The 27935-nt window shown below is 35.6% G+C and overlaps 1 protein-coding gene across 5 annotated transcripts in view; it reads left to right on the top strand.

Annotated features, from left to right (window-relative positions):
* Positions 1-27935, top strand: part of TINAG (tubulointerstitial nephritis antigen) — a 75435-nt gene that overhangs the window by 33735 nt on the left and 13765 nt on the right. For all 5 annotated transcript variants that reach the window (XM_016185314.2, XM_016185317.2, XM_060190014.1 and 2 more), the window contains 4 exons: positions 2590-2740; positions 4632-4812; positions 8089-8134; positions 12434-12557. In XM_016185314.2, coding sequence (XP_016040800.2) covers positions 2590-2740; positions 4632-4812; positions 8089-8134; positions 12434-12557 — 502 coding nt within the window. The remainder of the gene's footprint in view (positions 1-2589; positions 2741-4631; positions 4813-8088; positions 8135-12433; positions 12558-27935) is intronic.

Below are 27935 nucleotides of genomic sequence, written 5' to 3'. Positions count from 1 at the left end.
ATAGTATTTTAACCCCTGATTTGGAGCTCAGTGGCTTAAAAGCCTCTTTTGTGCTTTTTCTTCCCTGTAGGCTATGGGAGCCTTAGAGCTTTTAAACTATAAGTGGACTTCTTAGCTTAATCACTGACTCCTGACCAAGAGAAAAAGCAGAGTGTGGCAGAGATAATCCAGTGGTTATGCAAAGACACTTTCACAGCCTCACCGCTATGCCACTGAAGTATAGGTCTTTTCCTGAATTTCATGGTTAGTTCCCTGTCTCCTGGTGCCAGCCCAGGGCATTCCTGCTTCTGCTCCAGATTCTGAGGGTAGTAGCAACGGAGACTCAGAGTTGCACTTGGTGAGTCTCCAGAGAATCCTCTCCTCCCTTCAGCCATCCCCTTGTTGGTGGAACATACTAGAGGTGGTGTCTCAACTGATAAACTGCTGGACTGTTACCAGCCACTGAATCTCTCCCTAGGTTCCTCTCTGTACACCAGCCACAGGTGTTTGCACTCACCAGTGATTTGGTGGATTCCTGAAGTCATTCTAGTCCTGTCTTGTTTCGGTACCAGGTGGTCTCCTTTGGTATTCCTAGTTGATCTGGGAGATGAGAGGAGAGGAGAGAAACAGATCTGCTGCTGCTCATAGCCCCACCTCCAGAAATCTCGAATGTCCCGAATATTCTTAATAGTCTGAGCTATCTTAAGAATGGTCTCGTGGACAAATAGACTAGATACCACCTTTAAAGCAAATAATTTGATTTAATCCAATATATCTGATAAACATGGATGCATTTTAACATCCAAGACCTTGATCTATTAGGAATTTAATTCTGTGCTTGGTGAAAAATAGACACATTGGTCAGTATATCTATTTATGTTCTAGTACCAAGCAGTTTTTATTACAATTGCCCTATAACACGATTTGAAATCTGGGAGAGTGATGCCTCCAGTTCTGTTCTTTCTTCTCTAGATGGTTTTGGCAAGTTTAACTATTGTCTGGTTCAAGATAAATACTTGTAGCTTTCTTTCTATTCTCCTAAAAATGAATTGGGATCTTGATGAGGATTTCATTAAATTTGTATATGGCTCTGAGTAGTATATTCATTTTTATGATGTTAATTCTTCCAACCCATGAACATGGAGTATCTTTCCACTTCTTTGTGTCTTTTTCTATTTCCTTGAATAGTGACTCATATTTTCTATATACAAGTATTTCACTTCTTTGGTTAGGTTTCTTCCTAGATATTTTATTGTTTTTGTTGCTATAGTGAAAGGAATTGATTTCTGGACTTCTTCTCCTGTTTCCTTAGTATTTACATAGAGAAATGCTGCTACTTTTGTATATTAATTTGTAGCCTGACACCTTACTATATTTACCTGATAATTTCCAAGAGCGTCCTGCTGGAATTTTTTAGGTTTTTCTATGTATGCTCTCATATCATCTGCAAATAGTAAGAGTTTGACTTCTCTTCCAATCTGTATCCTGTTATTTCCTTGTTCCTGTCTGAATGCTGTGGCAAGAATTTCCAACACTATGTTGAATAGTAATGGTGATAGTGAGCAGCCCTATCTAGTACCTGATCTGAAGGGTGCTTCCAGTTTTTCACCATTGAGTATGATGTTGACTGAAGGTTTGCTATATATGGACTCTACTAACTTGAGGAACTTTTCAGCCTTCCTTTATCCTTATTCCTTTTCATTCTAAATATGATGTGCCTTGATGTCTGAGTTAGTTCTGTTTGGAACTCTCTGGGCTTCTTGAACCTTTGTGTCCTTTATGTTATTTAGAGTATGAAAGTCGATTTTTAGCCTAATTAGAGAAAACAGGGTAGGGGATAGGTAGCTTAACAGTTATACAAAGAGACTCCCATGCCCAGAGGGTTCAAAGTCCTGGGCCCAATCCTGTGGTTCCACCACCAGCCAGAGGCCAACTAAGCAGTGCTCTTTTAGCACTGTGATTTTCTGAATAAATCCTCTTTGTATTTGATGGGTTCTGAGGGAATTAATCAGTGTTTCCTAATTTATCAGGAGAACAATGTGGAAAGGCTCCTAGTATATATTCACACCTCCTGACCACTGGGAATGTAGACTTTCTCCTGAGTCACCCAGCCAGTTCTCTGCCCCTTGATGTTAGTATAGGGCTCCCCTACTGCTTTTCCAGTCTATGAGAGACAGCAGCAATGGAGACTTACAGTTGTAAATTGATGTGGTTTAGATGATTTTCTCTACCCTTCAGCACTTTTTTGTTGATAAATCTCAGTCTGGAGGTGATGTGTGAACTGGAAAACTGCTGGACCCACCTCTCCTGAGCATAGGCTTTAAGTCCCAGGAATCTCTCCTGAAGTCCCTCGCTGTCCATGAGCCACACTTGTTTGCATTCACCTATAGATTGGTGAGTTCCTGCAGAAATCCTAGTCATATCTTATTGCATTCTCAGGTGATTTCTTTTGCTGTATTCCTAATTGGTCTGAGAGAGCAAAACACAACTGCTGTTATTTCCGTTTCATAGTGTTTTGAATATGAGTTTGGTTCAAACAAGAGTGATTATGTGAATTATTAGAAACATCATGCTTCACTTAAGTATTAATAAATATTCTATTTAAAACAGGTGTGGCAGCTGACCGAATAGCAATTCAATCCAAGGGTCGATACACAGCTAATCTATCCCCTCAAAATTTAATTTCCTGCTGTGCCAAGAATCGTCATGGATGCAACAGTGGAAGCATTGATAGGGCATGGTGGTTCCTGAGAAAACGTGGGTAAATGGCTGCCTGACACATGTTTCTAGCATTCTTATGAGTGCTGCTTGGAGTTAGGTTAAGGCAATAAAATATTTAAGTTTTATTTTTCAGGAATAGGGTGGTGACAAATCTGACAGAGCACACACATTACAATGCACAAGGATCAAGGGCTCAAGCCTCTAGTTCCCCCCTTAGCAGGAAAGTTTCATACTAGTTTACTAGTTTTCTGCAGTTAACACAAAAATATCATAGACTGAGTGGTTTAAACAACAAACATTGCTTAAATATATATTGTATATATATATTTTTAATTATATATATTATATTTTTGGAGTCTGAGAAACCAAATATGAGCTCCTAGTGATACATATCTTCCTGATTTGTCTTGTTTGCACACATAGCAGTAGATAAATCCAATATCTCATAAGGAATCTAATCTTTTGGTCACTTTTAAATTATCTATCTCCCAAATGCCCTGATACCAAATATTATCATCTGACAATGGTGGTTATGACTTTTAAATATTAATTGGATATGCAGTGAATAACATCCAATCAATAGCACACATTTTTCTTTTTGTTTCACAGTAGAATCAGGGAGAAACAGAAAGTGCGAAAGTGGGGCACCAGGAGAGGGAGAAAGAGAAAGGTCTAAAGCACTGTTTCCTACTTCTGAAGATACCCCTCCCCCATAGGGTGGAAACAGAGACTTGAACTCAGGTCCTGGTAGCTGGCAACTTGTGTGATCTACTCAATGTGGCCCCACTTGACCCTCCATAGCATGTTCCCAGGATAATGAGCTTAGTGTATAAATTGTTTGAAATGTTTAAAATTTTGATGATTTTACTTTCATTGTTCTTTGTTCACTTTCTTCTACTCTGTTGAAGTGTTCAGTATTTTCCATGACATTGATTCAGTCATACTTTGCTCAGATGCCCCTACTCTGTTGAATATTATCGGATTATCTTGAGTTATTTCTATTTGATACATCTATAGTTATTTCAATATTGAATGTCTATAAAACAAATTATTTTATTTTCTTAATTTCTGCTCACATTCTCAGTGAGTTACATTTGATTTAGAATCAAATTATCTGTACTTTTTATATGTAATTTCAAAGGTGAAGTAAAAGTTTTTCTTTTTTGTATATTATATACATACATATATGATAACTTTCAGTAAATACTATTATAAATTACTTCTAAAACATCATGAACTAGACTCAGAATAATTAAAGTCTTAGTATGATATCTGTAACTTAATAAAATTATGATCTTAATTCTAAAACTTAAAATAATTTATCAGAATAAATTAACTGAGTATATTGAAATTCATTGTCACTTTCCATTAAATTATTTATGGGCTTCTGCATGTGATTGAGATGTAGAATAAAGGAGTCTTTCACTGTTAGTAATACTATCTATCTATATATATATACTTTTTAAATATTTTGATGAAATTATTTATTTTGGATAGATATAGAAAGCAATTTGAGAGGGATAGGGCATATAGAGTTAAAGTGAGAGACACCAACAACACTGCTTCACCACTTCTGACACTTCCTTCCTGAAGGCAGAGCTTGAACCAGGGCCCTTGTAGAGTGTAATGCATGCACTCAGCTAGGGGCATCACCACCCAGCATCCTACAATAGATATATTTACAGCCATTTTTAATCTTCAGGAAATTTTATAATGCAGCTAGAATTATTTTTTGATGGAGAAATTATTAGGAGTAGGAAGTGTGTAACTCCACATACAACTTCTGGTTGGAATTAGTTAACATTTTGAAAGTTCCATATATAAATAGCAAAAGATTTCTTAAATATTTAGTACAATAAAATTATATGTAAATAGAATCTTAAATGGCATTTTCCTAAGCATTGCTTCTATTACTTATTTATTTCTCATAGACTGGTATCCCACGCATGTTATCCACTTTTCAAGAATCAAAATGCTACTAACAATGAATGTGCCATGGCAAGTAGGTCTGATGGGCGGGGAAAACGGCATGCCACAAAGCCTTGCCCCAACAACACTGAGAAATCTAATAGGATCTACCAATGTTCTCCTCCGTACAGAGTCTCTTCCAATGTAAGTCTCATGGAAATAATTAACAATGATTATCTTTCTCAAAAAATGTATGTTTATGCTGTTATTAAAACAATTCTAAATGCTATATTTTGTTATAATTTTTAATATTCTTAGAGTTGATTAAAACTTTTCCATTTGCTTATGATTCCTGAATTTTGCAGTATCAGCACTATAAAAGATTGCCTCAATTTTTAAAAGTGTTCATGAAAGTAAGTTTTAAAAATGAATTTTATTATACTCAAAAATGTGTGCATGGCAAAAATCTAAATTAAACCTCTTTACTGACTTTTTCAGGATAATAGCTCATTTTATCAATATTTTACCTAGTGCCACAAAATAATAGAAAGTAGACAAAGCTATAATGTTGAAAAAATATCCTTTGGCTTTTATCTGTCATGCTAAAAGCCTAGGCAAATTTTACTTCATCATATCAGTAATATCAGACATAATCATATATAAATTTGTTGTTCCTTGGCGAAATCCAGTTATCTACATAACAGAATCTAGTTTCTATCCTATCCTATCCTATCCTATCCTATCCTATCCTATCCTATCCTATCCTATCCTATCCTATCCTATCCTATCCTATCCTATCCTATCCTATCCTATCCTATCCTATCCTAATTTCCATTCCATTCCATTGCATTCCATTGCATTCCATTGCATTCCATTGCATTCCATTGCATTCCATTGCATTCCATTCCATTCCATTCCATTCCATTCCATTCCATTCCATTCCATTCCATTCCATTCCATTCCACACCATTCCATTCCATCGCATTCCACTCCACTCCACTCCACTCCACTCCACTCCACTCCACTCCACTCCACTCCACTCCACTCCACTCCACTCCACTCTACTTCAATCCATTCTATCCTACTCTAATCCTATACTATCTTATCCTACTCTATTCTATCTGTTAAGTTCTCTTTTATTGCCACAGGAGTTATGGCTGGGGTTTAGTTCCTATAAAATGAACCAACCCCTGCTACTGGTAATTTTTTCTTTATTTTAAATTTTTTTATTTATTATTGGATGGAGCCAGATTAAGGCTGAGGTAGATAGGAAAGAGAGGAGAGAGAGAGAGGGAGGAGAGAGAGAGAGAGAGAGAGAGAGAGAGAGAGAGAGAGAGAGAGAGAGAGAGGATCCTGCTTCACCATTCATGAAGCTATTCCCCTGCAGGTGGGGACTAATGCACTGTCCTTATGCACTGTAATGTGTGCACTTAACCAAGTGTGCCACTATGTGGCCCCAGAAAGTGTAACCACAGAGGTGTCCTTTTCTTTTGTTTTTCCACCACTGTTTAACTTTGGTTTATGGTAGTGCTGGGGAATTGAACCTGAGAAATCAGAGCCTCAGAAATAAAAATAATTTGCATAACCAACATGCTATCTCCCCAGCCCTATGTTTAAAGTTTGAGATGGTAGAGAGAAATTAAGAAGAAAGTGAGAGATGAGAGGATGAAAAAAAGAGAGATACCTGCAGTAAGGCTTCACCATTAATAAAACTTGACCTTGCAGGAGGGAAGCTGACCCCTCAATCCAGTAATTTTACCATGACATAAGGACCTTTTGTGACTCGTTTATGACTCACTGTTTTTCTACAGATTCATATCTACACTGTCACTGGTCATAAACATAATACCCCTGATCCCTAGATCACTAAGGGAATACTGCCTTTCTCTTAGATACACCAAGTTCTTTCCTAATTCTGTAGTTGGACAAGTGTTGACTTCTTTGACCCAAGAAGTATTCCACACATTTCTTGCTGATAAAAATCTCACACATATATTAAAACTCAGGTGAAGTAAGTTTTTGTGACTCCTAGGTAGGATTAGTGTCATTATTTTTCTATAAGTATGGTATTTGTACTTGCCATAGTATAGGTTATTTCATAAAATAATTTTAAATATTATTTTATTTGGATTTTAATGGTTTACAATAAATACAGTTTTTGGTGCAACTGTAAATTTCTCTGTTTTATTCATAACATTCTCACCCCCAGCCTAGGTGCTCCTCCAAACCAATTATTTTTTATTTGTATCTGTCTACCAAAACTTAAACTTCTGGAGGATAGGAGCAAGATCAATATTTCATTTTATTCTTACTTCCTGCATTTATCCTGTGATCAATATGTACAGGTGAAATAACACATGAATGAATGATCTACCTCTTTAGTAAGGCGCAAATTACATTTAGTGACAACATAGGAATGTTTATAGACTAAAACTTTAGTGAAGACTGTAACTAATCATCTTGGAATTCTCTTGTGTTCAAAACAATTCAGATGACAAAATATCCATTGATGAAATATAACTTCAACTTAATTTTTTCTTTGTAACCATGAAAAGTTATATTCTGGGAGTCTGGCGGTAGTGCAGCAGGTTAAGCACACGTGGCGCAAAACACAAGGACCGACCAGCATAAGGATCCTGGTTTGAGCTTCAGGCTCCCCACATGAGGAGGTGTAGCTTCACAGATGGTGAAGCAGCTCTACAGGTGTCTATCTCTCCCCTTCTCTGTTTTTCCCTCCTCTCTCCATTTCTCTCTGTCCTTTCCAACAATGAAGACATCAATAACAACAACAATAATAACTACAACAATAAAACAAGGGCAACAAAAAGGAATAAATAAATATTTTTTTAAAGTTATATTCCCTCTTTATTCAAAATATTTTAGAAGTAAATGTTACTGAAACAAATGGATGCCTCCTGTCTTAAGCAACTCCATCATTTGGCATTTCAGATGTGGTTAGTTTAAGTTATGGTTTGAAATAAATTGTTAGCGAGAGTCTGGGTTATTATTTACTCAGTAGAATGTGTACCTCACTATGTGCAAAGGACATTTGTCAAGCTCTAACACCATAAAGAAGCATCATGGCAGCACTGGATGGCTCTGTGAGTGGTGGTGGTTGGTGTTGTGGTGCACTGCAAAAATGAAGAGGGCCTGGAGAAAGTTTACTGGGTATGGAGAGTGCTTTTCCACACACAAACATTTTTTGAGCCCCATGCTATATTGAAGGTGCTACTGCACTGGAGGATTATGGTGCTGTGTTGCCTCTCATGCTCTCTTTCTGTATGTTTCTCTCTCTCTGGATGAAAGTGACCAAAAGTAGTAAAACTCCATATACTCAAGGTTAATAAGATAAAATGGAAAATCCAAGTGTTATCTGTACAATTCTAGGTTGACTGTGCTACATCTAACTTTATACAACAAAGGATAGATTTAGTATGCTGTGCAAACAATGATGGTACTCACTGAGAATTTTCCTTCCAGGAAACTGAGATTATGCAAGAAATAATGCAAAATGGACCAGTTCAAGGTATGGCTGAGTCAAATATTTATCTCTTTAGTAAAAACATAATCTTGACTCATGTAAAAGGAATAAAAAAAACTTTTATTTTTAGAGTACTATGAATATATAGCAATTCCAAGATCAGAGAATTATGGAAGTATATTCTACTAATATACTCCAATCTTTCAAATTATTTATTTATTCACTTTTTATTATGACCAATACAGAGAAAAATGGAGTGGGGAGAGGGGGAGAGAGAAAAAGAGACACTGGCAGCCTGCTCCACCACTTGTTGAAACTCTCCCCATTCCCCAGCAGGTGGTGACCTGGGACTCAAACTTAGGCCCTTATACATAGTAACTTGTCTGCTTTCCCTGATTGTACTACCACCTTGCCCCTAATAACATGCTCCATTAAGTGGAGCTTATGTGACACTTTTGATGGAGAACAGACTTTGGAAATCAAGGATGAGCTGAAAATTCTAACTGACATCTGATGTTAACAAACTTGGGATATTTTATTTAACTATTCTGAATTTTTAAATAACTGTACTATGAATTCAAGTTCCTTTTTTCTTTGAGTAGTCAAAGTAAATTTAAACCACAATTATTTAAAATGAGCACAATTTAGATTTATTTTAGGTTCCTAAGTTTAAATGTTCGTGAGTTCCACATAGTGAATCAAAGTAAAGAGGTAGAATTTCAAGTTAAAATTTAAATGTAAATTATTCAATATTCATTTAACAAACGTTGCAAATCTACCTACTGCCAAGCTGAACCAGGGACAAGAAATATAATAAGCATTCAAGCCCTTAGGTATGTTATAATTCTGTGTAAGTTTGCTGAAGTTTTCAAAATGCAAACCATACCTTAATATGCTACATTAACTATATGTTGTGAATTCATCAAGACTGGGTTCAGAAACTGAAAAGAGAAACCACCTTCCAGTTGTGATGGTCTCTCACTAATGTCTCTGTAGTTGGCTTAGTTTTTCAAGAATGAAGTGGATATATTAGTCACAGTGTTCAGCTGAAGTTGGGAAGAGCTAACAGAGTAGTAGTTCTATAGAAAATAATGCTTTGTGAGATTGTTGCAGTCAACTAGTTCTAAATGCTGCATGATTATCTACTCAATATTTTCTGAGAAGACATACAACAATTTTCCTGTGTCAGGAAAAAAGAATGTAAAAGGTATTAGAATGCTGAATGAATAACACTTTGGGAACTGATGTAAAATCTTTAGAAATAAAATACAGTTTAGGGTCAACAAAATAGCTTACTTGGATATTGTACCTGTTTTGCCCTACTCAACATAGGTTTGAACCGGGGTCCCACTCCACTGAAGAAACTTTGACACTGCAGTGACTGCAGTGTTTTTCCCTCTTTCTCTTTTCTCTCTATCTGAAAAAAGGCAGCCTGGAACAGTGAAGTCCTAGTGACAACCACAACCACAAAAATAAACAAGGAAGTCTAAGTGACAGAAAGAGAACAAAAACAAATACTACATAAAGTACAGTTCTTCTTCTAGCGTTTGCCCTTCTTCCGTAGCCAGTCAACAGGTCAGGTTGAAAGCTGTCAGGAGCTGCTTGTTGCTGGCTTTGAAAGTGACTGGGATCCATGTGGATTCAGTAGGCTAGGAAGGATCGTCAGTTTCTCCAATGAATGGGTACTCACAGGATGCACCACGAGAAGGTCGATCCAATGCATCCCATAAAGTACAGTTATATATGCTTTAAAATTATTAATTATTTAATATTGATTTATAAAATTATAAGAAGGTTGTAGTTCTGGCTTCTGTAATTGCTTCTCCTCTAGACATGGGCATAGGCAGGTCAAGCCACACCCCCAGTCTGTTTCTGTTTTTCCCTAGTTGGGGTAGGTCTCTGGAGAGGTGAGGTTCTGGGACACATTGGTGAAGTCATCTGCCTGGAGAATTTAGGATGAAATTGTAGAATCTTCAACTGGTGGCTGAAACGGAGTTAAGATTTAAAACAGGACAAAAACTGTTTATTGAACAGGAACCATAAAGTAGGAATAGGATATATGATTTTGAAAACTGAATGGGAATGTGTTTTATAGATAAAGAAAATTTAAATTAGGGGGGCAGGTGGTGGCACACCTAGTTAAGCTCACACATTATAGTGTGAAAAGATCCAGGTTTAAGCCCCTGCTCCTCACCGGCAGGGGGGAAGGAGCTTCAGGAGTGGTGAAGCAGGGCTGCAGGTGCCTCTCTTTCACTCTCCATCTCTCCCTCCCTTCTCAAATTCTCTGTTTCTGTCTAATAATAAATAAATTATTTTTATTGATTTAATAATGATTGACAAGATATAGGGTGAAGGGTACAATCCCCACCACCAGAGTCCCATTTCTCATCCCCTCCATTGGAAGCTTTCCTGTTCTTTATCACCCTGGGAGCATGACCCAGGAGCATTATGGGTTTCAGAAAGTGGAAGGTCTGGCTTCTATAATTGCTTCTCCACAGGACATGGCTGTTGGCAGGTCGATCCATACTTCCAGACTGTTTCTGTTACTCCCTAGTGGGGCAGGCATTTAGAGAGGTAGGGTTCCAGGGTACATTGGTGAGATCATCTGTCCAGTGAAGTCAGGTTTGTGTCAGGGTAACATCTGCAACTTGTTGGCTGAAAAGCATTAAGATATAAAGCTGAACAAATTGTTTAATAATCAGGAACCTAAAGGTAAGACTACAGCAGCTGAGATTTGTTTTCTTCATTTTAGAAAAGGCTATTAGATCTATTTTAAGTATATTCCAAGAAGCCCATGACTTTAATAATTTTTGCCTAAGCCTGTCAGGTAACATGCAGGTGGGCTAAAGGTATTGTCTGGGGAGATAGTCTCAGGGTTGAAAATAGGAGTAGAAAGCTGGATTAGGGAAGAGAGTAGCTTCCAAATATGAGAAACGGTATATAAACACCATTAACTATAAATCCCATCGATTTGATCTAGGGCCCATATTTAGCACAGGAGTCTGTGTAACTTCTGCATCCCCTGAAGTTCTGATCTTGCATTCTGTAATCTTTGCATAGCAAGGGACATTCTAGGCTGCACTCTTTGCAGGACCTGTCTTCCTCTAGAGGCAGAGTATATTGACCCAACCTCCCTTTGGAAAATAGAGCAATCCCTCTCAATTTTGATCCACATTAAGGGCAAAGACATGTAGAGGCCCACAAGCGGGTCCACCATGTTATTCCTAATGGAGATGACTAGTGACAGTGGAGAGAGGGATTTCTTAGAGGTCTAAGCCCAACATGTCTCTGTCGGATTCCCAGAATTCCCTAAGGTCCTGGATGATGGTGTAGCCTGGTTTTGACCAAAAAAGCCATAATTAAATTATTCCTGTCTCTTTCCAGCTTTTGCAGTTCTTGAATTTTCCAACAAGGTTAGCCATAAAAATTTTATAAAATAAAATCTTAATTCACTTGAGAATAATTCATTATTAAAAAACACAGAGCATTAAAAATGAAAAGGCACATTTAATAACTATATGTAAAATTGAATTAATAATTATTTTAGTGTCTATGAAATGCTAATAACCATTATTTCCTATATTATTTAAAATACAAATCGAACTAAGACAAGCAGTCTACATTGTACACGTAACTGGGTGCGGCGCCACTTGGCTCACTAGACAAACTGTCTGTATATCATCAAACCCTATTTATTTAGACCTAACTTCAAATTCATATTTCCCAGTAGTTTAAATTGCCCTAGCCTTTCAACAAAGCAACAGACAATAAAGGAAGTAATCTAGTTGATGGAATTAAGGAGAGTTTTATAAAATATAAGCTGTTCTAGAAAAACTTATCGTGGCTTAGTTCTGGAAGGATGAAATCTTATTAGAATATTTTGCCAAGGATTTGCTTTTTGATCAAGATGACCAAGGAAAGGTTTGTATTAACTTCTATGGATTAAGGACAATTACCTTAAACTCAACTTGCTAGACTCATGCTTTCATGCTAGATTAATTAGAGTTCTTATGGTAAAGTACAAGGTCAATAGAGAAATGACAATCGCTACTCAAGTGTAAGAGTTGTTTACTTCAGTGAACTAGATTTTAGGTAATAGGGTTACTGCCAATAAAGAAAGGCTCCCTTTTAGAGGTATGTTGTGAACTTCAGTAATATTCTAAATAACTAGAGGTTGATTTTATAAAACAAGAAAAATGTTGCAACAAATTAAATGGAAAAAAATATTAGGTTGAAATACAAAAATTCTTACTTAGATTACAGACTGTTCTTTAAGAATTTATGGAAATTTTAAAGAAAAAATTTGTAAAACTATAATGTTTATTCTGCTGACTTTTATTTTAGCCATAATGAAAGTTCGTGAAGACTTCTTCCACTATAAGGCAGGAATATACAGACATGTTGCCAGCATAAATGAAGAATCAGAAAAATATCGCAAGTTTCAAACACATGCGGTCAAACTCACTGGGTAAGATAATTTCTTTAAGATTTTCAATTAGTGATTTTGGAAAGTGATTCTCAACATGAGCATATTCTAAATTTGAGAAACTGAAATTCTCCATTGTGTGAGAGATTCTGATACAAATTTAAATTTTCCTTACTCTTGACACTAGTCATCATTTTTTTTTTTTAATTTAGCCAAAATGCTGTTCAATATTTTTAGGGGGCTGATTAATTTCTGTCTCTTTTGAATGCAACCTAAAAAAGATCTGTTATAAAGCAACAGGGATAGTCAATATAAGGTAATTTTTCATATCTATGTGAGAATTGTGTGCTTAGGTAAGGACATCAATTTGGAAAATTTCCCCACCACACACTCAGTAATTGTAATATTTTTTCCTGTCATTCAGAGGACTCTGAAAATGTTGGCTGGTTTGGAACCTACCTCTATTTATTAGAATGAACTCTTTGTCATCTCTGCCACTTATCAAACTATTTTGTCTGTGTTTTCTTTATTCCTAATTTTTTATGCTGACATTGAGCAAGATAAAAATGTGTTTACAGTTAATCACTATGTCACTGTTACAGCATGTGCAGCAGTGTGTTCACTTATAAAATCCTTGAAATTTAAAGCTATTACAAATTTGTCTCACATATATTGTTATAATTAATAATGCTAATTTTACAATTAGGAAAATTATTTTCAGAGAAAATGTTTATATTTCAGAATAATTTCAGATAACCTAAGCATTATTATAAGCCCTGGAGCAGCAGATTTTTCTCCATTAATAATTCCTGATTTGGTGATTACTGCTTTCAGAAATTAATATATTAGTGCATCAGAGAGTAATCAAGTAAGTAATCAAGTAACCCACCTAGTTAATGTTCCTTGTCAAAGAGCTCAATTCACTTCTATGAAAAACCTTAAAAAATTATTGCAGCAAATTCTATGTTCTATCTTCTGTAGAGGATAAAACTATTACACTTGCTTAAAAAGCAAACTTAAGACTCTTAGCAAGTGAACAGAACTGGGGGATATAAGGAGTACTAATACACAGAAGTACTCTTTTTCTGATATAGGTTTTTTTCTATTTTTTTTTTTTTTTCCTCCAGGGTGATTGCTGGGCTCGGTGCCTGCACCATGAATCCACCGCTCCCGGAGGCCATTTTTCCCCGTTTTTGTTGCCCTAGTTGTTGCAGCCTTGTTGCGGTTATTATTGCCATTGTTGACGTTGCTTTGTTGTTGGATAGGACAGAGAGAAATGGGGAGAGGAGGGGAAGACAGAGAGAGAGGGGAGAGAAAGACAGACACCTGCAGACCTGCTTCACCGGCCGTGAAGCGACTCCCCTGCAGGTGGGGAGCCGGGGGCTCAAACCGGGATCCTTACTCTGGTCCCTGCGCTTTGCGCCACGTGCGCTTAACCCACTGCGCAACCGCCCGACTCCCTTTTTCTATTTTTTTTATTGAGGGTTAATAGTTTATAGCATAATCTTTTAAAATTATCTTTATTTATTTGATAGAGATAGCCAAAAATTAGGAGAGGGAAGGGGAGATAGACACTTGCATTACTTCACCACTTACAAAACTTTCCCCATGCAGGTAGGGACTGATGGGGGCTCGAACTTGGGTTCTTTTGCGTTATAACATATGTGCTCAATCAGGTGCACCACCACTTGGCTCCCAGCATAGTCTTTAAAACAGAGGCACACAGCCTTTTGTCTCCTCTTGAATCATCCAACAGAATCCCAATGTCTCTCCATCCTATTCCTTTCCCTCCTTCCCCAGAGTCCTTTGTTTTGGTGCAATACACAGTCCCCAGTCCAAGTTTTGCCTTGTTTTTCTGAAAACCCATTAGAATACTTAAGTGTAAGATGTATGTAAAAACTGGAAAGCTATGGGGTCTGGGGTTCAGAATATTATATATTAACTATGAATAAAGAATGGTCCGGGAGGTAGCACAGTGATGGTGCTTTGGACTCTGAAGCATGAAGTCCTGAGTTTGAACCCCAGCAGCACATGTGCCAGAGTGATGTCTGGTTCTTTCTCTCCCCTCCTATCTTTCTCAGAAATAAATAAAATCTTTAAAAAAAGGGGGGGGGGGGCGTCGGTTGGTAGGCCAGGAGGTTGAGTGCACGTGGCACAGAGCGCAAGGACAGGCATAAGGATCCCAGGGCTCCCCACCTGTAGGGGAGTCACTTCACAGGTGGTGAAGCAGATCTGGAGATGTCTATCTTTCTTTCCCCCCCTCTATCTCCATTATCTCTGTCCTATCCAACAGCATCAATAACAATAATAATAACCACAAGAAGGCTAAAAAAAAAAAGAACACAATATTACATTGGGAGAAAGGACAGAGGAACCCGGCAGTGGTGCACCCAGTTGAACATACATGTTACCATGTTCAAAGAGCTGGGTTCAAGCCCCCAATTAACATACGCAGGGCAGGAAGATCCACAAGCAGTGAAGTAGTGCTGCCATGCTGCAGTGCTGCAAGTGTCTCTCTTTCTCACTTTCTGTCTCTCCCCCCTCAGTTTCTCTCCTATCAAATGAAAAAAGAGGGGGGGAGAGCGTATAGAGAGTAAGACATAGGATAAAAAGTTTAGCATTTCAAGTAGTGATAAATTGAATAAAACTTTTAGTCAAATTTTTTAAATTTTTTTAGTTTAGGAAATAAAAAGGGGCTGGGTAATGTTACATCTGGTTGAATGGACATGTTATAAGTACAGTTCAAGTCCTCAGCCCCCCTGCAGATAAAGTGGTAAAGCAGGGCTGCAGGTGTCTCTTTGTCTCTCTATCATCACTTTATTTTTGAAATTTTCTGTGTCTCTATTCAATAAATAAACAAAATACTTAAAAATAAATGAAAATAAGTTTATTTGAAAAGACAAGAAATGGTAGGAGGGATGTGTTACCAGAAGTTACAGGATAAAGTTAGTTTGTATTGGTCATCTACTGATAAATGTTGAGGATAGAGTTACTCAGATGAACACTAAAGGAGAATCATGTATCGGTAATTGTTCTACTTTGCCTTCTCCTGCATGCTTTCTGTATTTATAACTATATACAGAGTTGTATATAAAAAGAAATGTGTAGTTGAGTTCATCCAATATGGGCATATTTTTAGATGGGTAATGTGGGATTATGTGAAAGCATGGTAGAGCTTAGAGGAACTCTCCCATCCTTGAGATGGAGGTCTGGAAAGACACCCAACTTGTCAGTCTCTCCCTTTCAGGGATAGAGCTAGGAAGGAGACACTTTCTTGACTCAGTTTCCTCTTGCTGGTCTCCCAAGCTTCACAAAGACCTGCAACCTCTCACAGCTAACTCATTCCCCTGGTGCAGAACAAATGGCTGCCTGCTTGAAAGTTCACTTAGAGTTCACTATGTTCACTATAAGTTCACCACCCTTTTATCACACACATAAGCATACTCCATCACAGCCTTGCCAGTACCCTAGCAGTGAGGTCCCCACACCTTATTTCCTTGTTCTTTGATATCTATGATTTACATCAAGCTCTGCCCTTCTCTGCTACATCTAACTCTGCTGGTTTAACCACTATGCTTTTCTTAATACCTTTAGATAATTAACATGTCTTACATCATGGAAACTAATTGCTCTGACCTTTTGGTATCTCATCAATTCTCGTCATTCCTACCCCTCCCACCATAGGGTACCTGACCTTTGGAAACCTGTGATTACTGACATATGTGAAAAATGTTCTTTATCCTACTTTCTATATTAGCTTGTCCTTCTCAGAATAAAGTTGGAAGTTCTTACCTGAATTTCTCCTGGTGCTTCATTTCTGCATCACACAGTCACTAGAACTGATTACGGGAAGGCCAGTGGCTTACCTTGGTTGCGAGGACACCCATGGTGAGCACCAGCAGGATACAATTCAGAGTTAGAAATACAAGGGTTTAGGGTATGAGCAGTGACAAATTCCTAAAATGAAATAAAGTTTAATAAGACTGATACAAAGGAAACATTGGACCAGTTGGAGAAAATGAAAAAAAATGAGTAAGAGACTTTGGTAATTTTAATCTCAGTATTTTATGATTTTCTAATTTCTCTTTTCTTGTATGTTAGATTTATTTTCTTATCAGTGTTATTGCTTCCTTCCTGTACAACAACTCCAGAATTCCTGGTAACCATTTTTCCTTTTTGAAAGAATAGGAGACAGAGTTAGGTAGAGAGGGAAAGGCAGAAAGAGAGAGGAGGGGGAAGAGAGACAGAGAGAGAGAAAGAGCAACACTGTTCCACCACATGTGAAGCCTCCATCCCTGTAGGTGGGGGGATCTGGTTTTGAATTCTAGCCCTCGTACCTGGTAATTTGTACTCTCTATGAGGTGCACTACTACCCAGTCCAGTCCGGTAGACTTCCAATTATTGGTTATGAAAAGAATATAATCATGCAATAACAAGGAAGTACTATTTTCCAGTGATAATATAGTGACTAAAAGCCATGATATTTTATGTTGGGACCTAATTATGTTGTGACATATACTGTCTACTTTATAATCAAAAGCTTCTTCCACTCCTATTTCAATTTATCTAAAGATACTCGCCCTCTAAGAGTGTGTAAAATAATATTTCAGAGTTGAATTTATTTCCCCTATTTTTAATCTACATAATAACTAAAACAAGGATTGTGGGAGTAAAGACCAGTACATATTACAGTACAAATTATTTGACAAAGTTTATTGGGATGACCACTTGCTTTTCCCCCTTTGATCTGTTACTTCTCATGCTTCCTTTTTGAATAACTGCTGAATGTTAAGCATCAATTATCACACTCTGTGTTGTGTGTAACTCCTGTAAAGTTGATAAATTCTGAACAGATGTTTTAATTAGAGGTTTAAAAGCATGGGAAATTCTAATACAATAGAATGAATATTTTAGATACAGTTATTTAGAAAAAGAAAAAAAAGTGCAGTAATTAGTATAGACAATACAGAAATACTTCATTTAGTTATTGGAATATTTAAACTGCAAAATTATTACTTTGTTTTTTATTTTTGGTCTGGAAAACTATAGCTACTACAATACATAGACTTTAATATCTAATAAGTTAAACATATTAATAAAAATTTAGGATCCAAGAGATAACTCACTATATAAAGTGTGTGACTTGCTACGAGTGCAGCATAGGTTTAAGCCCAAACACTATGTGGGAGTCACTATGTCTCTGTGGAGAAGTTCCAGTGCTTTGGTGTCTGCCATTTTCCCATTCTCTCTCTTTCTCTCTCTCTCCCCCTCCATCTGGATTAAGAAAAGCAGCCATGGAGAAGTGAAATAATGCATATGTGAGGCAAGAAATCAACAAATACAAAATAGAAACAAAGGAATGAATGGAGGATGCTATTGCATGGTCACATAATAGTTCAATAGGACTGATTCTAGTTTTGGGTGACTCAGAGTGCTTTTCTTATTGCAGTGCCATCTCTTGGAGTCAGATGTTGTGATTCTCATCTTTTAAAAATGAGAAAGGCTTTTTAAATCAAGTTGGTTTACATCCTTGACTTAGAAACAGTTCATATCACTCTATTTATATTCCTTTGGCTGTAATTTATTCATGATTCCACTCATGTGCAAAGATGACTGGAAAATGTAAATGATTTGGCAGGGAATTTTTTATATCTGAACAAACATAGCTGTGTTTTAGAGTATAAATCCAAATTTTTCTAAAATTTAAAGGAAGAAATTCCAGAGATATAGACTTTGAGTTTATAGACATTTCACTAACTTTCTCTATACTTCCCAATCCCTTTCTGCTACATGAGAATGTTCATTGAGAAATGGTGAGACCACAGCTCTACAAAATTAAATGGATAAACTAACATAATAATACATTTATTTGGAACTTATCATATTTGCAATCAGTATAACAGAACTGTAACACAATCCTCATACTTACAAAATCCTTATAAAATGTGAATTTTTATAGGAAGGCTAATGGTTTACAGTAGAATTGTTGGCACATGATAAAAGAAAAAATTATCCTTTTATTCAATTTTACCGGAAACAGGAAACTTAGATGTTGGATCTTTTTAAAAAAATATTAGTGATTTAACATTGATCTACAAAATCATAAAATAACAGGGGTAAAATTCCATACAGTTCTCACCACCAGATTTCTGTGTTTCTATCCCCTCCAATGGAAGGTGCAGAAGTTCTCCCAAGGTCACCAATACAGTTTGATTCTATAACTATCTATATACATTTTCTGCCATCCATTTTTTTCAGTAATCATGCCTTTACTCCCCATTTAAGTCACCTCTATACCTGTTCCTACTTCCAAATGTCTTTGCTCTTTTCCTCTTCTCTCTCAGATAAGAGAAGCAGTTCTCTGCTTCCTCTGGTGTTTTCCACATTTACTTCCCTTTCATTTCTGGTATAAATACATGATTCCTGATGACAAATGCTTTCAGTCCTGGTGGAATGGAGATATAGAGCCCTTGTTTACTTCCCCTATCATTTACCTCACTGGTGATATGGATCAAAATTCTTTTTAGGGTGAAGAAAGTAGGAGTCCTTGGGGTTCTGTAATTACTTTTCTGCTAGACAAGCCATTAACAGGTTGAGCTATACTCCCAGCCTGTTTCTGCTTTCCCTAGTGGGGTAAGACTCTGGATAATTGAGGTTACAGAAAGCATTAGTGAGGTCATCTCTCCAGGGAAGTCAGGCAGTAAAATGGAAAACAAAAGCCATAAAGTAGGAATAGAGCAGATGAGAATAGAAATTTTAGGGTGGAAGGAAACTAGGAAAACTATTTTAGATATGTTTCTAGGCGTCTATGTCTTATAAATCTTTCCTTGAGCTTGATAGTTAACATGGGAGTAGACTTGAAATATTGTCTGGGAAGGTGGTGTCAGAATTGAGAGTAAAACTAGGAAGCAGGATTAGAGCAAAGAATTGTTCTCAAACAATTGAGAATGTATGTATTCTATATGTACTATAAATATATGTATGTATTTACTAAATTATGAATGTAGTTTACTATTTATCACATTGATATAACCCAAGCCCCATATTTATGGATATTTAGCACTGTATCTTATATAACCTCCAAGTCCCTGTTAGACTGAACTTACAGTCCATGGCTACAGCTTGGAACATTCTAGGAATTATTGAATTTCCTTAAAGCTTAATTCATTCTGCCTTCAAATTTAATACTTTACCAGTACTATTATAAATATGTATATGCATATATTTTATTTGTATGTACACATATACACAGTAATAATTTACTAAATCAATACATTTTGCATTTCCTTCAAATTTCCATAAAATAAAAATAAATGTATCACTTTTTCTGTCTAAAATTCAGTTCTTTCTGTGACTACACATATTTAAAATTTCATAAAGACTTTTGCTAAAATTTCCAACAAGGCTTGGATGTTAGACTAGAAACTACAAAATACTTAAAGGAAAATATTGGCAGCACTTTTTTCCATCTAAATTTTATAGACATATTCAATAACATTAATCTAATTATGAGGTAGACTAAAACAAAAATGAAACGATATTACTATGATTCCATCTTGACTTCTATAAATCAAGGTCTACTGAAATAAGTAATATTTCTAAACTCAAATTTGAATCATAAGCTATGGAATTGGTATTTGCAAGCTGATCACTTTACATAATTGCATTTCATAAACATAACTTTGTTTCTCTCAATTTGTCTTGACATGTGTAGTAATTCATAGGGTAAAAATAAAATATGATTTTGGTGTGGGTAAATATGACAGCAGTCTTAGGGGAAATAGTGAATTTTGAAGAAGAAATTAACTTTTTATATATTGACAAGCTTAGAAAATATTCTACTCAACACATCAAAACAACTCAGTATAAAACAAAAGACTTCTCTTAAGATTATTCAATTGTGCAGACCTTCTACATCTCACTAACTGGGTATTTTAATACTCATTTCTCCTTTCCACATTTAAATTGAATTCCTTTATTGCTTACTATTTTTTTTTCCTTTTGGGTACCTAATGGATTACAGGATAGTTGTTGACAAAAGGATATGCTTTCTCATCTCTTTGTTATAGATGTCCGCAAAATACTCTCACTTCTAACTTAGGTTGTTTTGCACCATCATGAAGAGAACTTCAAGCCCTTCCCCCACAGTCTATTCCTTTTCTGTCCTTTCTAAAATTTCTCTGCTTTAGTGCAATACACCACACCCAGCCCACTTTTTATTTCATGCTTTTCCCTTTCTTAATTTTTTTTTTCTTAAGCTCCTTTAACAATATTTTGTCTTTTGCATCAATATAGTGTTTGTCATAATAATGGTTTTCTAAAATACTTGATTATGGTAACTTTTAAAAATTACTATAGGGGGCTGAGGCGTTATCACAATGGCTATGCAAAAAGATTCCCATGCCTGAGGCTCCAAGGTCTCAGGTTCAATCCCCAGCACCACCATTAGAGCGGAGTAGTGCTAGGGTCTCTATCTCCATCTATCTCTGCATATCTCTCTCATTAATAAACACATAAAATATAAAAATTATTATAGGAAGCAGATGTTGACTCACCAGATAAAACTCTCACGTGGCTATGCACAAGGAACCTGCATTGTCCCTTGTCCTCACCTAGAAAGGGGAGTTTCATTGGCAGTGTTACAGTGCTCCAGGTTATCTCTACTCTTTTTTTTTTTCCCCGTCTCTCACTGTCACAATCCCATATCAAAAGAAAACTTAAAAGAAGAATATGACTGCCAGAAATGATTTAATGGAGGCTGTCAGCCTCAGAGATAACCTAGGTAGCAAAAAATGAATGAATGAATGAATGAATAAATGAATGAATGAATAAATAGTAGCAGAAAGTAGTGTATTGGTGTAGACACTAAACCCCAGAACTGACCTTCATGGCAAAAATAACAATATAAACATTATTATAAAACTTTAATATTTACTGAAATGAGCAAATTATTTCACTTGATTCAATTATATTTGTAAAGGCCCCTGGACTTTATATACTAATAAACATGATTTGTTAACAATTTATTTTAAGTTTACAACTTTTAAGGAAATTAGTATAAAAGACTTGTTTTATGTTATTGTTTCTTCAGATTTTGATAATGGATCACGATAATTTCATAATATAAACTAGAGTTTCATACTTTTAAAAGATCTGTAGTTATTTATAAGGTTGATATCCTGTTAAAAGTTTACATTAAACTAAAGGTATTTCGAAGAGATAATGATATTTTTTACGGTATCAGGGATCTGCGAATGCACATTACTACACTACCACAGTGTTGATTTTTTTCTTTCTTTGTATTTCAGAGAGAGAGAGAGAAAAATAAAGATCAGACAGAAACAGAAAAAGAAAGAGGGAGAAACATCACAGTGTCTTTCCACCATCTCTGGAGCTTTCCATGACGCCATAGTGCTCTTAGATGGTGCAGAAGTTTGAAGCCAGCACTTTAGACTTTGTAAGGTGGTTGTACTGTTTGGTGAGCCATCTCCTAGCCCTTGATCAACAACCATAACAGCACTGATTTATATTCATTTACTAAATCTATTACATAATTCTCAATTAAATTGATGTTTATAAAAAATGAGCTCATCAGAGCTACTGAAGTAATTGTAATAATGTGATCATGACGATGAAGAAGACAAAAACAGTTGTTACTAGCAACTTTATGCAGTGTTGAAGTTCCTTGCAACTGTTATTGATACTTCAAATACATGAATTCAGCACCATATTTATACTCCTTATATAGTTAACATATTACCAAAAATGAATACATGTTAAAGAAATTTTAGAGATAATTTTAATAATATTTATATGTTTTGACTCAAAACTTTTGGGTTGTTTCTATATTTATGTTAAAATTCATTATATTATATACATATAGAGATTAGTATATAGTTGTGCTCTACTCCTTTTACTAAAGGCTGTTATATTCATGGGTTGGAAGAATTAACATCATCAAAATGAATATACTACCCAGAGTCATATACGAATTTAATGCTATCTCCATAAAGATCCCAACCACATTTTTAGGAGAATAGAACAAATGCTACAAATGTTTATCTGGAACCAGAAAAGACCTAGAATTGCCAAAACAATCTTGAGAAGAAAGAACAGAACTGGAGGCATCACAATCCCAAAAATCTCAAATTGTATTATAGGGCCATTGTCATCAAAACTGCTTGGAACTGGAACATGAGTAGACATACTGACCAGTGGAATAGAATCGAGAGCCCAGAAGTAAGCCCTCACACCTATGGACATCTAATCTTTGACAAATGTGTCCAGACTATTAAATGGGGAAAACAGAGTCTCTTCAACAAATGGTGTTGGAAAAAATGGGTTGAAATATGCAGAATAATGAAACTGAACCACTATATTTCACCAACTACAAAAGTAAATTCCAAATTGATCAAGGACTTGGATGTTAGACCAGAAACACTCAGATATTTAGAGGAAAATATTGGTAGAACTCTTTTCCACATAAATTTTAAAGACATCTTCAATGAAATGAATCCAATTACAAAGAAGACTAAGGCAAGCATAAACCTATGGGACTAATCAAAAACCTTCTACATAGCAAAAGAAACCACTACCCAAACCAAGAGACCCCTCACAGAATGGGAGAAGATCTTTACATGCTATACATCAAACATAGCCTAATAACCAGAATATATAAAGAGCTTGCCAGTCTCAACAACAATAAAACAAATAACCCCATCCAAAAATGGGGGAGGATATGAACAGAATATTCACCACAGAAGAGATCCAAAAGGCTGAGAAACATGTGAAAAAATGTTCCAAGTCTCTGACTGACAGAGAAATGCAAATCAAGACAACAATGAGATACCACTTCACTCCTGTGAGAACATCGTATATCAGAAAAGGTAACAGCAGCAAATGCTGGAGAGGTTGTGGGGTCAAAGGAACCCTCCTGCAATGCTGGTGGAATTGTCAATTGGTCCAACCTCTGTGGAGAACAGTCTGGAGAACTCTCAGAAGGCTAGAAATGGACCTACCCTATGATCTTGCAATTCCTCTCCTGGGGATATATCCTAAGGAACCCAACATACCCATCCAAAAAGATCTGTGTACACATATGTTCTTAGCAGCACAAATTTTAATAGCCAAAACCTGGAAGCAACCCAGGTGTCCAACAACAGATGAGTGGCTGAGCAAGTGGTGGTATATATACATAATGGAATACTACTCAGCTATAACAAACAGTGACTTCACCATTTTCAGCCAATCTTAGATGGACCTTGAAAATTCATGTTAAGTGAAATAAGTCAGAAACAGAAGGACGAATATGGGATGATCTCACTCTCAGGCCAAAGTTGAAAAACAGTATCAGAAGAGAAAACACAAGTAGAACCTGAATTGGTACTTGTGTATTGCACCAAAGTAAAAGACTCTGGGGTGGGGGGTAGGGAGAATACAGATCCACGAAGGGTGACAAGAGGACCCAGTGGGGGTTGTATTGTTATATGGAAAACTGAGAAATGTTATGCATGTACAAACTATTGTATTTAATGTAGAATGTAAATCATTAATTCCCCAATAATGAAATTTAAAAATTAAAAAAGGCTATTATATAGGGCTCACAGGAAAGAGTAAACACATACTGTGTGAAATCCTTGGCTTTAAAGTAGTTGGAAGAACAGTAAAGTCAGACGCCATGGTTAAATAATAGTATGTTAGATTTGATTGGCAGCATTTGGAGATGAATAAATAGATTAGATATGAGTCATACATTATTTTAAAATTGACAGGACTTAGCATTTACTGAATGGTGTATATTTTGGAGGGAAAAATATCATCTGTAAATCCCAAAGATCTTGCAGGATCAATCAGTTTCACAGTTGTACCTTTCATTGATACAGAGAGCATAGAAGAAAAGATGAAGGCAGGGAAACCAAGATACTAATTAAATGTAGATACATTGAGTTTATGATATCTGAAGACTTCAAAGTGGAAGTGTCAAACACACACACACACACACACACACATACATACACACACACACACACACATACATACACAAACCACATATAAATTTCTGGAGTGAAACCACCTACTTTTATAAGATCAATGGGAAGCTATTTAAAAGTCTGTATTGGATTGGGATTGATAGCATAATGGTTACGCAAAAAGACTCATATACCTAAGGCTCCAATGTCTCAGGTTCAATCCCCCTGGATTAAGCCAGAACTAGCCAGTGATGTGGTAAAAAAAAAGGAAAGGAAAGAAAATTAAAATTGTCAATATTTAGGTAGCAATTAAAGCCAGAGGAGTAAAAAATACTATAGATCAAAACTTGAATGATGTCATCATTTAAAAATAAAATAGAGAAGAAGAAGATAGAAAAGGAAACTAAGGAGTCAAAATTTGAGAACCAAGCTTAATGTGATAGCCGGGGGAAGGAGGTGTGTCCCAAGGAAGCAGGAATAATTGGCAGCATGTTATATTGATGAAATATTATGTAAAGCAAGTACTAAAAAATGTGCTTTGGGTCTGCTGATAATGGTGCCTGCAGAAGAAAAAAAAAGAATGAATGACCTTTGATTCTTCTTTTGCATCTATTGGAATAGTGGTAGGTATAAATTACTTTAGAATATTCTTTTTATCTCTATCTTCAATTTTGATTTATCTTATGTGAAGTTACTTGGCATTCATATTATTTCATACAATGTGTATTAAAATTATTAAAAAGAAAAAATCCTAATTGTTGAGATTATACAAAAGCTAAAGTAACTCTTTGGCTATTATACTGAATGACTTCCAAATATGCAGAAGCATCTTGGAAACTAAAAGCAAATACAATTATAAAATCTATGTAGATACTCTCCACAGTGCTTTCACCTTAAAATATCAACCATTTTTACTGTATAATGATGATGTACTATGTACCTTGCTAAGTCTTGGAGATACTGAAACAAAAGTATGAAGAACCTTGAAAAATAAGACTGACTTACTTGGTGCAGTTATGGAAAGATATCAATCATTCATTCTGGAAGTCCACCAAAAATTCAACAGACTTAGGATCACTTGAACTAAACTCATTGACAGAGAAGAAATGGAGAGACAACCAGAGATGGTGAAAGTGATTTTTTCTTCTATTTTTAGTGATGGTTGACTTACGTTGTCTTGCCTGTCAGTACTACTTCAAATTGACTACTTCAAATGGTTTACGCTCTATTTGTTTCTTGGTTGACATTGGTGTTTTATTGATTTGACACTTCAAATATAGACCACGTTCATTATACTCTATGCTGCTACCTCAGTAAAATAGCCTTTATTTTTTTACCCAAAAGCAAACAACAGCAATAGCAATATATACATATATTTTTTTTTCTCATGGAGATATGGTAACAGACTTTGTCTTTAAAAAATCAGAAAAAGCTTTTGACATTGATTAAAAAAAAACAAAACATGGATTATGAGGCACATATCCCGAACTCAAAAATCTAGGATTTTTTTTCTTTTCAGAATAGTGTAGGGCTAATCTTGATTATGGAGATGATGCTATATTATACAAAGAACAGGCACACTGGAGTTAATCTTTGATTAAATGTCAGTCCAACCCTTTAAAAATATTTTTCTTTTTTTTCATGAAAGACTCTCACCTCTTGCTTGAGAGTCTAACACTTTGTCCACTGTACCATCTCCAAGGCTAAAAATATGGGATGCTTTGCAGAATTGCATGAAATTCTCACACACAGTAATTTCTGTATGGCTCCAATTTAGTACTTGTGCTGTTGAAGTGAGAACCAGTTAAGTCCTTTTATTATGATTATTTTATTTATTTATTAAATATGTATTTACTAGATAGACTGGGAACAAGGGAGGGAAGGCAGGGGGTAGAGAGATAGATAGATAGATAGATAGATAGAGAGAGAGAGAGAGAGAGAACTTCAACATTGTCATACCATTTGTAAAACATCCCCCCCTGTAGGTGGGGTCCTTTAGCATGGACATATAGGCTCAAGCAGGTGTGCCATCATGAGGCCTCATGGATGATTTTAGACAGATAGTATTTTCCATATAATTATATGTAAAGTGATACGTTCCTAATTGTTACATATTGAGCAAAGATTAGACACCCAAACAACTGATTTGATTATATTAATAGAAAAGTGAGACCATAGATTTCTTTAATTTTTCAAGGAAAACTTTGAACAATGTTTTAAGACTTGCTTTATAACAAGGGTAAGTATAATTCTTTATTATTGAAAAGCAAACTTTACTTTCTTATTTTTTTTGTCTGTTGAATCAAGTTGATTATATTGGTTAGAGTAGTAAAATCAAAATATACTATATAATTTGACATCTAAATAAATTACATTATGATGCCCAAGTTTGCTTTAGTGTTTTGTTCAACTACATTTTATTCTATTTTTTTTTCTAGTAGGCTGGTCTGGTACTGACTAGAGGGCCATCATTAAACATCATATCTCGACTGGACCTCTATATCTCTTTATCAGTGAAATTTCTATCTTTTCCCTGGCCCCATTTTCTAATGGGGCTACTTTTTATATGTTTGTGTGCTTAGATTACTGAGTTCTTTACGTACTTAGGTTTTTAGTCCTTTGATGTGTGTTGCATAAAGATCTTCTCCCATAAATTTTCTTTATCTTTGGTCTTTGGCAGTTTGATTATGATGTGTTTTGATGTATGTATCTTTGGATCAATTCTATTTGGAATTCTCTGAGCTTCTTATATATTTATATGTTTTCCAATTTCATTTGGGGAAGTTCTCTGCTATTATTTCATCAAGAATGTGTTCTCCTTTTTCTTCTGCACCAATAATTCTAATTTTGTTTTTAAATAATCAGATGTATTTTTTGAAGTTAATGCTGTCAAAATTTGAAATGTGATAGAATTCAGATAAAGGTTAGGCAATATGTGCTTTTGAACTTTTCCAAGGTGGTGGATGGAATAACTATTGAAAGGAAGAATTTTAGTAGCTTCTAATTTCTGACAACTTGGTGTGAGTTAGCTATTCTTTAAAAGAGAATGCACTTTCAGGACTTTTGGGGAAGTGATTATAAATATTTAGAAAGCCTTAGTGAAAGTTTACTACTTCAGTATCTAGGGTCAAGATTTTATACTTCTTACCAGGAATGTGATATGTGGCAGTTTTGATGAAAGAAATGAGAGTATTTGATAAAAGGAGTGCATTGCTGTGGAACTTTACAATTACATCTCTGGTCAGAAGCAGGCATAATCTTACTGACAACAGTTGACCCTTGAATAAAATGGGTTTAAACTATGCATGTTCAATCATGGAAATTTTAAAATAAATACTTATATACATAAACTTTCATACTTGTAAATAAATGTAAATTTATTTTCTTATGCTATATTTTCATTTTGATATTTTGTGTTAATGATAACATCCATAGTATTTTGTATCATATA

Source organism: Erinaceus europaeus, chromosome 4, assembly GCF_950295315.1.
Source record: "Erinaceus europaeus chromosome 4, mEriEur2.1, whole genome shotgun sequence".
In the NCBI taxonomy this organism is placed as follows: domain Eukaryota; kingdom Metazoa; phylum Chordata; class Mammalia; order Eulipotyphla; family Erinaceidae; genus Erinaceus; species Erinaceus europaeus.
This window is presented reverse-complemented; position numbering and strand designations above follow the sequence as displayed.